We start from the raw sequence: 13,079 nt of genomic DNA, 5'->3' as shown, positions 1-13,079 counted from the left end.
CACGTGATTCTTATCAGGCTTCGTTCTTTAGGCGAAGTGTTTGCCATCATAAATGATATAATTCATTTAAAAACCACCCACAACCTGCAAAAGATGAATGATACGTGTCCAATACACAAGAGTTCACGAAGAGCATCTTCACATGGCTGACTTGCACAATGGCCATTAAACGTGGATACTGGATTCATGATGAGCTCAGTTTTACAACAATTTTATTCTGGTTTTGCCGAGAGCAGAGGATATGACTGGACCTTGGCAACAGCGAGAGGTATGGCCTCTTCCTTGTCAGTCTTTAAGCTGGATAGAACCCATTGACAGACATACCTCCATCCACTGAGATTGTCTGGCCGGTTATGTAAGTGGAACCAGGCATGCAAAGGAAAGCAACCAGAGATGATACTTCGCCTGGTTCTCCGACACGCCTAAGTGGAGTTCGACTCACGACAGAGGCCTCAAATTCCTTATTCGCCAAAAGCTGCATAAAAAGCAATAAGAGGGGAAGCGGTTCAGGGATCACAGTTACCGTTTTCAACTACTTAGCGCAAGGAGCATAGGCACAGAGCAAACTTAAAGAGTGCAGGAAGAATTTTCGCAAAAAGAAAAGAAAACTTCAACGTGCCAATTTTTTTTGCTCTGTGTACTATCTTTAGAAGCAAAGACGGGAATAACAAAATTTACTTATGATGTGCCTGCATAGTATTACAGATACAAGTGAAGAAGAATGGGAGTCAGTTCTACTAATAAAATTCATAGTATATTTAAGGCGTGAGGGACTGAAGCTTCCCAAAGAAAAAGAAAAACATACTATGACTTCTAGTTTTGGAAACAGCAGCTATAAATAAGTATGAATATGTGGGTATCTTTATCTTATTTGCACAACGGTTAGCTAAAACAATTATCTAAACAACATTAGGCATCTCGGTACCAAGGTATCCACATGAATGGATCTATTCAGGTGCCAGGAAATCTTCAGCTCAACAGGATTTCATGAGCCGAAATTCAAAACTCTCGTTATCTGAATTGCTACAAGCACGGCTGTAACAAACTGGTGCATATTGTTATTAACATACTTGTTGGGGATTTGCGAAATATACATACATCTTCTCCTGGCTACTAAGGTGTGTACCTAATGCCTGAAGATCTAAGGTATACACATTATAACCCTTGTAAAAAAGATATCACTGAGAACCAAACATCCCATCTAAAAAAAGGACCAAACAGCTTGCAGTGTTCATTTGGTGATGGTAAATGAAGGCAAAGGCTGAAATCAATATGATCCTAATAGCTACCCTACACATACTTTGAATATAAGTACAGACATGCTTTGTGCGCAAATTTCCACAGCTACTAAAACAAGTTTTCTGCCATACGTGAGTTAACTAGCTCTGTCCAGAACTCCAGATACTACACAGTGTACCAATATCACCAAGGAATTAGCACAAGCTATGCAACAATGCTCTCAAGGAAACAATGCAGTTGAATACACATATGGTAGAAACTAGTAGAATAATGGTTAATTAGCCCTTTAGACAAGCCGGTAAGAATCATAATGGCGAGACAACCACAGTTGCTGCAATCTGCATATGTCAGAATCATGGATTCAATAATAGTTTCTAAATTACTGTGCAGACTTCAGAAGAAGAATCAAAAGGAGAGCCTTACTCCTTCTGTAAGTGAAGTCGTTATGTACCATGGAGCAACAGAGTTGGTTCGTATGCCATCTTTCGCCCATTCACATGCTAGATTCTTTGTTAATTGGTTAATGGCACCTAAACAAAACTCGTACCTGGTTAGGTATATGTCTGAAACACATCATGTTAACACATGCACCGGAAATCAAAGTCATATGCGGGCAGTGGGCTACAACAGTTACCTTTAGTCATAGCATATATAGTGCCGCTACATACGGCCACTACTCCACATACAGATGATATGAAAACAATGCTGCCCGAGCCAGATGCTTTTAGAAGAGGATGTGTGAGTTGGCACAAATGATATGCAGATTCAAGATTGGTGGCCATCACAAAAGAGTACTCTTCCGCAGAGTATTCAGTAGTTGGTTTCCTTATGTTTGTCCCCACGTTGTTTACCTTACATAGCAAATGAAGAAAGTCAGAGCCAGGTGGCACAAATGGTTAGCGGCCATCAAAGTGAGTAAACTTTTCTCGCAAAATAAGAAGTTTGTAAGCTTCTACAGAACACTCAGTGGCTGCTTTCGTTATGTATGTCACTACATTGTTACTTTCAACAGCAAGTAAAGAAAGTCAGAAAAATCGATACAGGCATTCAGGTTTTGGAATGAGCACTAAAATACACGTAAAAATGAAATGCTGATCCAGCAAACAGTTCATCTTACAGCGTCATTCTTACTCTGACAAAGCCCATATTTTGGCGAACTGGGATAAATTTGAATAAATGCAGATTTAAAAGGAAAATATCGACCTATGTGGCTGCACTTTTAAACTTTAGCAATCGCATCTGTCATAAGAGTAGTACAACCACCTACTCTTTCCACTCAACCTTGTATTTACAAATCTTCAGATCTTGAATTCAACTATGTTGTGCAGCATTAAGATAACAAAGATCATTTCCTTACTGAGATTAACATAATACTATATGTGACCAACTGAAGCAAAATCTCTGAAAGTGAAGAAAGCTCAAGAATAAGCACACCAACATGATTGAAAGTGGCAAGTAGGAGTCTATCCAGCACAGAAGACTATATAGCACAGTTCCACCGGCCAGTGGATTAAGTACCTTCTGAAGGGCTCGGTATTTTGTTTTCCATTTTCTCTTTGTATTTTCAGTAATCTCCATTGGTAATGTTTATTTCGTAGGATGGGTATAGTACAAGGCGTGAGTGAATAATTGGAACAGCCATGCTACTACTACATTTCTAGCAGATAGATTGGGTCGAGAAAACGGACGCGAGTGAACAATTGGTTCCAACTCACGAGGATGTCGAGCTTGCCGCCAAAGCGTTCGGCGACCTCGCCGACCAGGCGCTCCCGCTGGTCCCGCACGGAGAGGTCGCAGACGGAGGTGGTGACGCGGAAGCCCTTGGCCTCCCACTCCTTGAGGCGGTCGCCCAGCTCCGACTCCTTCCGGGAGCAGGTGTGCACGGCCGCCCCCAGCGCCGCCAGCTCCTCCACCACCGCACGCCTGCGCATCACATCAGCAGCTCAAGCTTGACCATCGAGGGAATCTCGCACAGTTATATGGGCGTTGCTAGTGAAGAGAAAGAGGTGGTCGAGGGATACCCAATCCCGCGAGTGCCGCCGGTGACGAGCGCCGTCTTTCCATGAAGAGACCACCTCCCCGGCTCCCCCGACATCTCCGGCGCGGCCATCTGGTAACCTCCGGGCTCCGGCCGCTCTCTTTGGCCCCTGCGCTTTTATCTGTTCACAAACCGATGAGCACGAGCGGAAATGTGCCGTGCACAATCAGCATGGTAGACTCGTTTGAGTGTTTGACCCATTTGTGCTTTTTTTGGGACAAAATTGCATCTCCAATTGCATTGCGGTGCCACAGCTACAACCGGATATGTAACACGATGTAAGAAAAAAAAATGTACTGATGACCTTTTCGATGGACACTGATTTGCAGCACTCGGGCTAACAGGTGTCCTTGTTTTGAAATTTTTGAAAAATGTACTTTCAAAGTCACAAAGAACTAAATTTTATTTCGGGAATATGTACGATATTGTGGGAAATTTCGGTACAAAACTCGTTCTGTTTTGGCCCGTAGAAAAATAAATCTTGATTGTATGTAGGAGTAAGACACTCACTTTTTGGTCAGAAATTTATCTTCCGTATTCCCAAAATGCAACGTATTTTTGAATAAAAATGTTGGCATATAATCTTGGAGTATATATCTATCTTTCGGAAGATTTTTTGGAGATCCAGAAGTTGGAGTTTCTGTTTTGGCAAAAACAACGGCTCACTACTGTCCAGGTGCATCCATGAGTTTTCTCCTTTTTGTTTCACAAGATTGAGATGGCATTCCATTCCAATCTGCATAATTTTATATGCATTCCAACTTGTTTGATTTCATCACAATTTTTTTTTGAAGAACTCTAAAAAAAGATATTTTAGTAGATTTTTGGTTTTCTATGAAATGTAATGGAGAGATTGCTCGGTAAAATTCCCGTGGAATCCAATCACACAAACCAAACAACTATTATAATAAAAGCAATTAAGGAACTAAATCCTCCAGAATTCTTACGTAAATCCTTTGAGTTAAAGAGGCATCAAGATCCTAAATGTGATTAAGGGTTCTTTTTGATAGAAAGTACGGAGTATGTTAGATACTAGTATAGTTTAAAATCCACAGCTTTTCTAAAGCCTAGGCATGTTGTACCAGGATTTACAAATACTCTGTATTATAATTTTAGTGGATGGCGCTCAATAATATATTTTTAAAAATTAGAATATTTAAGACTACTTAGCCATATTTGAAGACTTAGATGTGCATCTTTGTACTTATAGGACTGAGCTGACACGCTTTATGTGGTTTTAGGACCTCGAGTGCATTTTATTTTCTTTCTATAATCTCCTAACGTACATGCTCACTAGTCCCATAGGATTGGCGAATTACAATATTTACACCAAAGAATTTTGAAACACCATAGGAAAATAAATAATTATAAGAAGATGATTGAGTATATGAAAAAAAAAATCTCCAAACACAATAGCGCAAAATAAAAACCTTAAAGGGATCCATAGAGATCCTAATCGTGTGAAACAAACAACTTTCACATGAATAATTCTTAGATATTTGAATCCTCCAAGATTCTTGATTTTTTTTTAATCAGACAAGCCCTGAGTAGTTTGGACACCGAACAAAAATGGTGATCACTGGGTTAAAGATTTGAATGTTCAAGTTAGAGACAGATTGTATATGAAAGGAAGAAAATAATCGTCTGCATTGAGTAGCATGTGTTTATTATTTCTTTTATGTTTTGACATGAAAATGGAGAATAATATTCCATTTCATTGTTACATTAAAGATCCGCCAGATCAAAGTGTTACTATTTTTTTCTTAAACTGGACTCACGCTTTTCAACCATTGAATATAAATCAGACGGGTCAATTTTTTCTCCTTTCTGATGAACCCTCTCGACATGAGTTCAGTTTCACATACAGGTTACACTTACACTCATAGACTATCACGTTTTATTCTCAAGTCTGAACCATCATGCAGCTTCAGACTCCTGCTAGTCCTTAGTTGGATAGAAGCCATTTATGGTCATGCCGCCATCAACCGAGATCGTCTGGCCGGTGATGTAAGACGAACCAGGCATACAGAGAAACGCAACCAGCGATGATACTTCTTCCGGTTCTCCCACACGCCTCATTGGAGTTCGCTGTGCGACGCTATCCACGAATTCCTCTTTCGCCAAGTCCTGCAGACCAGCACAGGAAAAAGGCAAAGGATAACATAATAAGAAATCTTATGTAGTTTTCATTTCCTTGGTGCATCTATAACGAAACATGGCACAGAGGTTGTAATCAGTAAGGTGTAAGCTTTGAAGCAAGATATACATCACCTATGTCTATCTGTTCATTATAACTACAAGATATACAATACTTACAATGCAGCCTAAAATCAGGTATAAGAATAACGGATGAGCAATTGGTTCCTAAGTATCAACATTGCAGGCAACCAAAATAACTACAAGATAAACAAGATAGTTCCAAAGAACAATCATATAAGTAGGACCCTTACTTCTTCCACAAGTGAAGTCTTGATATACCATGGAGCAACAGAGTTGGTTCTGATGTTGTCTTTCGCCCACTCACATGCCAAGTTCTTGGCTAACTGGTTCATGGCACCTAAAAAGCATCGGTGGCAAGAACCAACAATGATCGATCCATCATGTTATCATCTTCACCTAACCACCCATAGGAACAAAAACACATTGAGAAATAAGTTGCAGCACAGTTACCTTTTGTCATACAATAAATGGAGCCACTAGATACGGCTACCACTCCAGAGACCGATGATATTAAAACAATGCTGGCTGATCCAGACGCTTTGAGAAGAGGGTGTGCAAGTTGGCACAGATGATATGCGGATTCAAGATTCGTGGCCATTATGAACGAGTAGTCATCTGCCGAGTATTCAGTGGTTGGTTTTGCACGGTTTGTGCCCACATTGTTCACCTGAAGAACCAAATGGACAGAGAGTAAGACAGAGATCACCCACAACAGTCAGGCTGTGGAAGTTGCGAACAGTATTGTATCTGTGAAGTGACGCAAAGGTTGCTGAAAAAGTAATGCTACTCCGTATAATAAAATTGCAAGTCGATGCTGCTACTCTATTTCACGGCAATTTTGAAGGGTTGCTAAAGAAGGTTGGCATACAACAAATGCTCAAGGTAACTGGAACACATTATCCAACTGAAAAATTCACCGAGTTGTGTTACTCTCCTTAACTTGTTCCTGATAATGATCAAGCAATGTTCCAAGTTCACTATTCAACTACTGAACCAGTTCACTCCTGACAAAACAAGAGCTAACATTCCAATACCAATAATAACATGGTCATTGCTTCAGAAACAGTTTGCAGTTCTCTTTTCTCGCACGGGCTTTGATGTACTGAACACCGTAAGAAATTTCGATATACTATGCATTTCCCACATAAACTGAACAAAACATGAAGATTTTTCACTAGGTTCCAAGCCTGAATTCCCTAACGATTAAAATGGTGGGATAAACGTGCAGCTGGTACCAGATCAAAGAGAGAATGAAAGTCCTCTGGGGAGTATGGGGGGGGACTGGGAGAGGATATGGAATTATGGATGTTTTACGAGGATGTCGAGCTTGCCGCCGAATCTGTCGGCGACGTCGCGGAGCAGGAGCTCCCGCTGGTCGCGCACGGAGACGTCGCAGACGGAGCCGGTGACGCGGAATCCCTTGGCCTCCCACTCCTTCAAGCGCTCGCCGAGCTCGGCTTCCTTCCGGGAGCAGGTGTGCACGACCGCCCCCAGCGCCGCCAGCTCCTCCACCACCGCGCGCCTGTAGGACAAATTCGCGGGCGCCGCCGAAAAAATAAAGAACGTTATCCAGAGGCTACGGCGGCGGAGAAGAGGGAGGTTGGAGGGGTTCGTACCCGATGCCGCGGGTGCCGCCGGTGACGAGCGCCGTCCTGCCGTGTAGTGACCACCTCCCCGCACTGTCGCCGTGGGCTCCTGGTGCGGCCATCTCCCCCGGCCTCCTAGCGCGGAAACACGATCGGGTAGCTGGATGGCATTTTGCACCCCACATTTTGATGTGGTTGCGCTTGCGCCATGTGACACGGTCGCACTCGCACGGCGTGGCTCCTTGGGAATACAGGCCCCGCCGTGACACGGATGGAACGACCGGACTTGGACACAGCGGTCAGCGGTGGATGTTGTTCTCACGCATGATGTCTCGGTTCTATCATAGGCGACATCTGTGCCGTGGGCTGCGAAAAGTACAAAAGCACACTCATCGATCACCGTTACAAACGCACGGACGCATATCATACCCCTCCACGAGCACGTTCCAAAGATTAAATCGTTGGGTTAGATCTTGAAACTGATAAAGTTACCGCACACACTCTCGCTATCGATATGAACACCGTACAAAATCCGCTTTTTTTCTTCTAAGAGGCTCGCTTTTTATTAATCAAAGCCCAAAACCAGTGGTAAAATTACATGATTATAGGGATCAAGCTGCCACACATTGTCGCCCCGAGACAAAAGAAAGGACGTAACGAGCTAAGTTATGTGATTTTTTGTTTATCAATCTACCTTCATGGATAAACTTTATTTTCGAGAAAAATTTGAAGGGTTTATCTTGATCTCCTTGATGACATTCCTCATGTATCTTCTGCAATATCTGGGATCACTTCTTGCAATCCGAAAAGATGAGAATTCTTCCTAATGATAAATCATCACCTAAGGCTAACGCCTCTATACATGCAAGAGATTCGAGTGTAGGCGGCTCGACAATGCTAGAAAACACAATGACCGACAATCCTCCATTATCTCTCGCAACAATTGCAACAATTAAATCAAATTATTCCTTGCATATGCGCCATCAACACTTACTTTGACCACGATACTCGGCGGAGGATCCATTTTGAATTGGTTGGACACTGCATAGGAATCACTGTCCTTGTCGCGGTGGGTTTATCACATGATTGTGTATTGAACCATGAAAAAAATTCTCATCTCATCCCCACACCAGGATGACCCAAACAAATATGCCATATTTTTAACTTGTCAAGTCTCAGAAAAGTCATTTATATGCCAAATATGGTTGTGGCTTTATGCGTGTGTAATATAATTCAGAAGGTAGAGAGGTAGTTTCTCAAGGGTCTTTTTTGGGTCCCTTTATGTTGAGTTATAATCTATTTAACTTCATCCTCTTCATCAGTTTCTATGTGGTAACCACTCCTGTGGATATCCTTAAAACTTAGCAAGGTAGGAGTTGAATCTAAATACAAGAATGCCCCCTTGATCACAAGTTGCGTAAATGTGGCCCTATGATTTGGTGGCAGTTGAATGGGCTACAGTTTCGATGGGGGTATCACCAATTGATACATGGCAAAAAAAGATTAGGCACCTACGAAGATTTTTAAGGGGATGGACAAAAAATTTAAGCGGAAAATATAAACTAGAAAAGGAGAGGTTACTCGAAATTATTGATTTCCTAGATATTAAGGCAGAGATTTGTCCTCTATCTAATGTTGAGAGGGATGAGTTAAAATTGGCAAATAATAATTTGAATAAACTTAGAAGGTCTGAGGAAACCAAATGGGCACAGAGAGCCAAAGTTAAGTATGTGCAAGAAGGGAACAATAATACAAAATATTTTCACTTAATTGCTAATGGGAAACATAGAAAGAAGTAAATTTTCCAACTTGAACAAGAGGAGGGTACGATTGTTGGGGATGAGAACCTTAAAACTTATATTACTGAATACTACAAAAAAAACTTTTTGGTGAGCCGCAACACAGTTCGGTACTAATGGTGGAGGATAGAATTGATGATATTCCTCAAGTTTCAGCGGCTGAAAATGAGCTTTTGATCAAAGACTACTCCTTCGAGGAAATTTATGAGGCGATCTCACAGATGAAATATAACAAAGCACCGGGGCCAGATGAATTTCCGGCAGATTTTTATCAAACCTTTTGGGAAGTAATAAAATTGAACTTGATGACGCTTTTTAATTCTTTCCAAAGAGGAGAGTTACCTTTGCATAGGTTAAATTTTGGGGTTATTACTTTGCTTCCTAAAAAGGATAATGCGACACAAATTCAACATTATTGTCCTATTTGTTTACTTAATATGGTCTTTAAGATATTTACTAAAGTTGATACCATTCGTATTTCGGAGGTGGCTCATAATGTGATTAAACCCACTCATACTGCTTTCATGCCAGGCAGACATATTTTAGAGGGAGTGGTTGTGCTTCATGAGTCGATTCATGAACTGCATAGGAAAAAGTTAGATGGTGTTCTTTTCAAAATTGATTTTAAGAAGGCTTATGATAAGGTTAAATGGACTTTTTTACAACAAGTTTTGTCTGGTGTGATCGAATTAGACAGTATGTCCAAGGAGAGAGTGTGGGGATTAGGGTGAATGATGATATTGGCCATAATTTCCAAACTAGAAAAGGTTTGAGACGCGGTGATCCTTTATCCCCAATTCTTTTTAACATTGTTGCGGATATGCTAGATATTATTATTGCAAGGGCTAAGGAAGCGGTTCAGATTGGGGGTCTTCTAAACCATCTAGTTGAGGGTGGAATTTCGATCCTACAATATGCTGATGACACAATTTTATTCATGGAACATGACATTGCCAAAGCACTCAATATGAAATTAATTCTATGTATTTTTGAGCAACTCTCTGGTTTGAAAATTAACTTTCATAAGAGTGAGATCTTCTGTTTTGGTAAAGCAAAGGATATTGAACAACAATATATGCAGATTTTTGGTTGTGAAGCAGGTGCTTGATGTCTACGCCCCCTCCTTTTCCTGTAGACAGTGTTGGGCCTCCAAGAGCAGAGGTTTGTAGAACAGCAGCAAGTTTCCCTTAAGTGGATCACCCAAGGTTTATCGAACTCAGGGAGGAAGAGGTCAAAGATATCCCTCTCATGCAACCCTGCAACCACAAAGCAAGAAGTCTCTTGTGTCCCCAACACACCTAATAGGTGCACTAGTTCGGCGAAGAGATAGTGAAATACAAGTGGTATGAATAAGTATGAGCAGTAGCAACGGTACCAGAAAAGTGCTTTGCTGTCCAGGACTGGTGTGTGGTTGATGGTGGTAATATTGCGGGCAGTAGAGATGCAGTAAAACAGTAAACAAGCAGCGATAGCAGTATTTAGGAACAAGGCCTAGGGATCATACTTTCACTAGTGAACACTCTCAACATTGATCACATAACAGAATAGATAAATGCATACTCTACACTCTCTTGTTGGATGATGAACACATTGCGTAGGATTACACGAACCCTCAATGCCGGAGTTAACAAGCTCCACAATTCAATGTTCATATTTAAATAACCTTAGAGTGCATGAAAGATCAACACGACTAAACCAAGTACTAACATAGCATGCACACTGTCACCTTCACACTATGTAGGAGGAATAGATCACATCAATACCATCATAGCAATAGTTAACTTCATAATCTACAAGAGATCATAATCATAGCCTACGCCAAGTACTAACACGGATGCACACACTGTCACCATTACACCGTGCAGGAGGAATAAAACTACTTTAATAACATCACTAGAGTAGCATGCAGATAAATTGTGATACAAAACACATTGCAATCATAAAGAGATATAAATAAGCACTTCACTATGCCATTCATAACAGTGAATAAGTATTCTGTGAAATATAGCCTAAGAGACCCACACGGTGCACACACTGTCACCTTTACACACGTGGGACAAGGAGTCTCCGGAGATCACATAAGTAAAATCCACTTGACTAGCATAATGACATCTAGATTACAAGCATCATCATATGAATCTCAATCATGTAAGGCAGCTCATGAGATTATTGTATTGAAGTACATAGGAGAGAGATGAACCACATAGCTACCGGTACAGCCCCGAGCCTCGATGGAGAACTACTCCCTCCTCATGGGAGACAGCAGCGGTGATGAAGATGGCGGTGGTGTCGATGGAGAAGCCTTTCCGGGGGCACTTCCCCGTCCCGGCGGCGTGCCGGAACAGAGACTCCTGTCCCCCAGATCTTGGCTTCGCGATGGCGGCGGCTCTGGAAGGTTTCTGCGGGTTTCGTCGATCGTGATAGGGTTTTCGCGACGGAGGCTTTAAGTAGGCGGAAGGGCAAGGTCGGTGGAGTCCTGGTGGGGCCACACACCAAGGCGGCGCGCCCTACCCCCTGGCCGCGCCGGCCACAAGTGTGGGCCCACCAGGGCTCCCCTCTGGCGGCTCTCGGGTGTTCTGGAAGCTTCGTGTGAAAATAGGATGCTGGGCGTTGATTTCATCCGATTCCGAGAATATTTCCTTACTAGGATTTCTGAAACCAAAAACAGCAGAAAACAGGAACTGGCACTGCGGCATCTCGTCAATAGGTTAGTTCCAGAAAATGCATAAATATGACATAAAGTATGCATAAATGTAGATATCATCAATAATGTGGCATGGAACATAAGAAATTATCGATACGTCGGAGACGTATCAGTGCTTTACCTTTCAAATATCTGGGTATACGCATTCATCACCGAATCTTGAGAAATGTTGAATGGAATCCGGTTGAAAGCCGTTTTGCCTCTAAATTAGGATGCTGGCGTAGTAAAATGCTTTCTTATGGGGATATGTTGGTTCTCATTAATTCGGTGTTAACAAGTTTACCAATGTTTATGTTATCTTTCATGGAAATCCCTGTGAGGGTGAGAAAAAGACTAGACTTTTATAGATCTAATTTTTTCTGGCAATCTGATGAAAAGAAGAAAAGATATAGGCTCTCTAAATGGAAGATGATTTGTAGGCCGAAAGATCAGGGGCGGCTGGGTATTGAAGTTCTGGAATTAAAGAACAAATGCTTACTTAGTAAATGGTTATTCAAACTCCCTACTGAAGAGGGTATGTGGCAACAAATTTTGCAGAGCAAGTATCTACATTCTAAAACTTTACCGCAAGTTGAGGCAAAACCCACGGACTCGCCATTTTGGAAAGATCTTATGAAAGTAAAATCTGATTTCTTTAGTAGAGGATATTTCAAAGTTGGGAATGGTAGTTCAGTACGTTTTTGGGAAGATGTCTGGTTGGGGGATGTTTCTCTATCACAACAATATCCCTCTCTTTACAATATTGTTCAACATAGAGATGTTCTGGTATCCACAATGTTGGCTCAAAATCCGTTGAATATTACCTTGAGGAGAGGTCTAAATGATCACAAATATATTGAATGGTTACACTTGTGTCAACGACTTATCACCATTAATCTTACTCACGAACCTGATAAGTTTGTATGGAAGCTTACAGATTCGGGGTTGTTCACTGTTAAGTCTATGTATCCTGGTTATATGAATGGTCATACTAGATTCCTGCGCAAATATTTGTGAAAATTCAAAATCCCTTTAAAGATGAAAAAATTTCATGTGGTTTCTTAACAATAAGGTCTTACTAACTAAAGACAATTTGGCAAAACGTAGATGGACAGGATCTCAAAAGTGTTGTTTCTATGATGCAAATGAAACTGTTTATCATTTATTCCTTGCATGTCCTTTTGCTACTATCATTTGGCGGATGATTTACTTTGCCTATAATATCCCGCCGCCCACAAGTATTAATAATATGTTTGGGAACTGGTTGTATCGAGTTCCGAAGAAAGACAAAAAAAAATAGAATTGGTATATCTGCTATATGCTGGACAATATGGAATACTAGAAATGATATGATTTTTAATAATCAGAAGGGTACTAACTTTTTGCAGGTTATTCACCGAGTTGTGCATTGGATACAATTATGGGCTTTCCTGCTACCGGAGGATCAGCGCAAGGATATGGATACTGGCTGCAACAAACTGCTGGTGGTTACTCGGGATTTCTACTACCGAGCT

The 13,079-nt window shown here is 41.4% G+C and overlaps 2 protein-coding genes across 2 annotated transcripts; both read right to left on the bottom strand.

Moving 5' to 3' along the window:
• Nucleotides 1-122: 122 nt before the first annotated feature.
• Nucleotides 123-3,422, bottom strand: LOC127296046 (tropinone reductase homolog At5g06060). Its single transcript, XM_051326073.2, has 5 exons — nt 3,261-3,422; nt 2,955-3,162; nt 1,874-2,090; nt 1,663-1,769; nt 123-475 (listed from the first exon to the last, which is right to left on the bottom strand). The coding sequence occupies exons 1-5, from the start codon at nt 3,347-3,349 to the stop codon at nt 293-295; spliced, it is 804 nt and encodes a 267-aa protein (XP_051182033.2). The 5' UTR covers nt 3,350-3,422; the 3' UTR covers nt 123-292.
• Nucleotides 3,423-5,067: 1,645 nt separating this feature from the next.
• On the bottom strand, nt 5,068-7,269 carry LOC127296045 (tropinone reductase homolog At5g06060). Its single transcript, XM_051326072.2, has 5 exons — nt 7,114-7,269; nt 6,812-7,019; nt 5,948-6,164; nt 5,728-5,834; nt 5,068-5,404 (listed from the first exon to the last, which is right to left on the bottom strand). The coding sequence occupies exons 1-5, from the start codon at nt 7,266-7,268 to the stop codon at nt 5,216-5,218; spliced, it is 876 nt and encodes a 291-aa protein (XP_051182032.1). The 5' UTR covers nt 7,269; the 3' UTR covers nt 5,068-5,215.
• Between the last annotated feature and the right edge of the window lie 5,810 nt (nt 7,270-13,079).

This window comes from Lolium perenne, chromosome 4 (genome assembly GCF_019359855.2).
Source record: "Lolium perenne isolate Kyuss_39 chromosome 4, Kyuss_2.0, whole genome shotgun sequence".
In the NCBI taxonomy this organism is placed as follows: Eukaryota; Viridiplantae; Streptophyta; class Magnoliopsida; order Poales; family Poaceae; genus Lolium; species Lolium perenne.
This window is presented reverse-complemented; position numbering and strand designations above follow the sequence as displayed.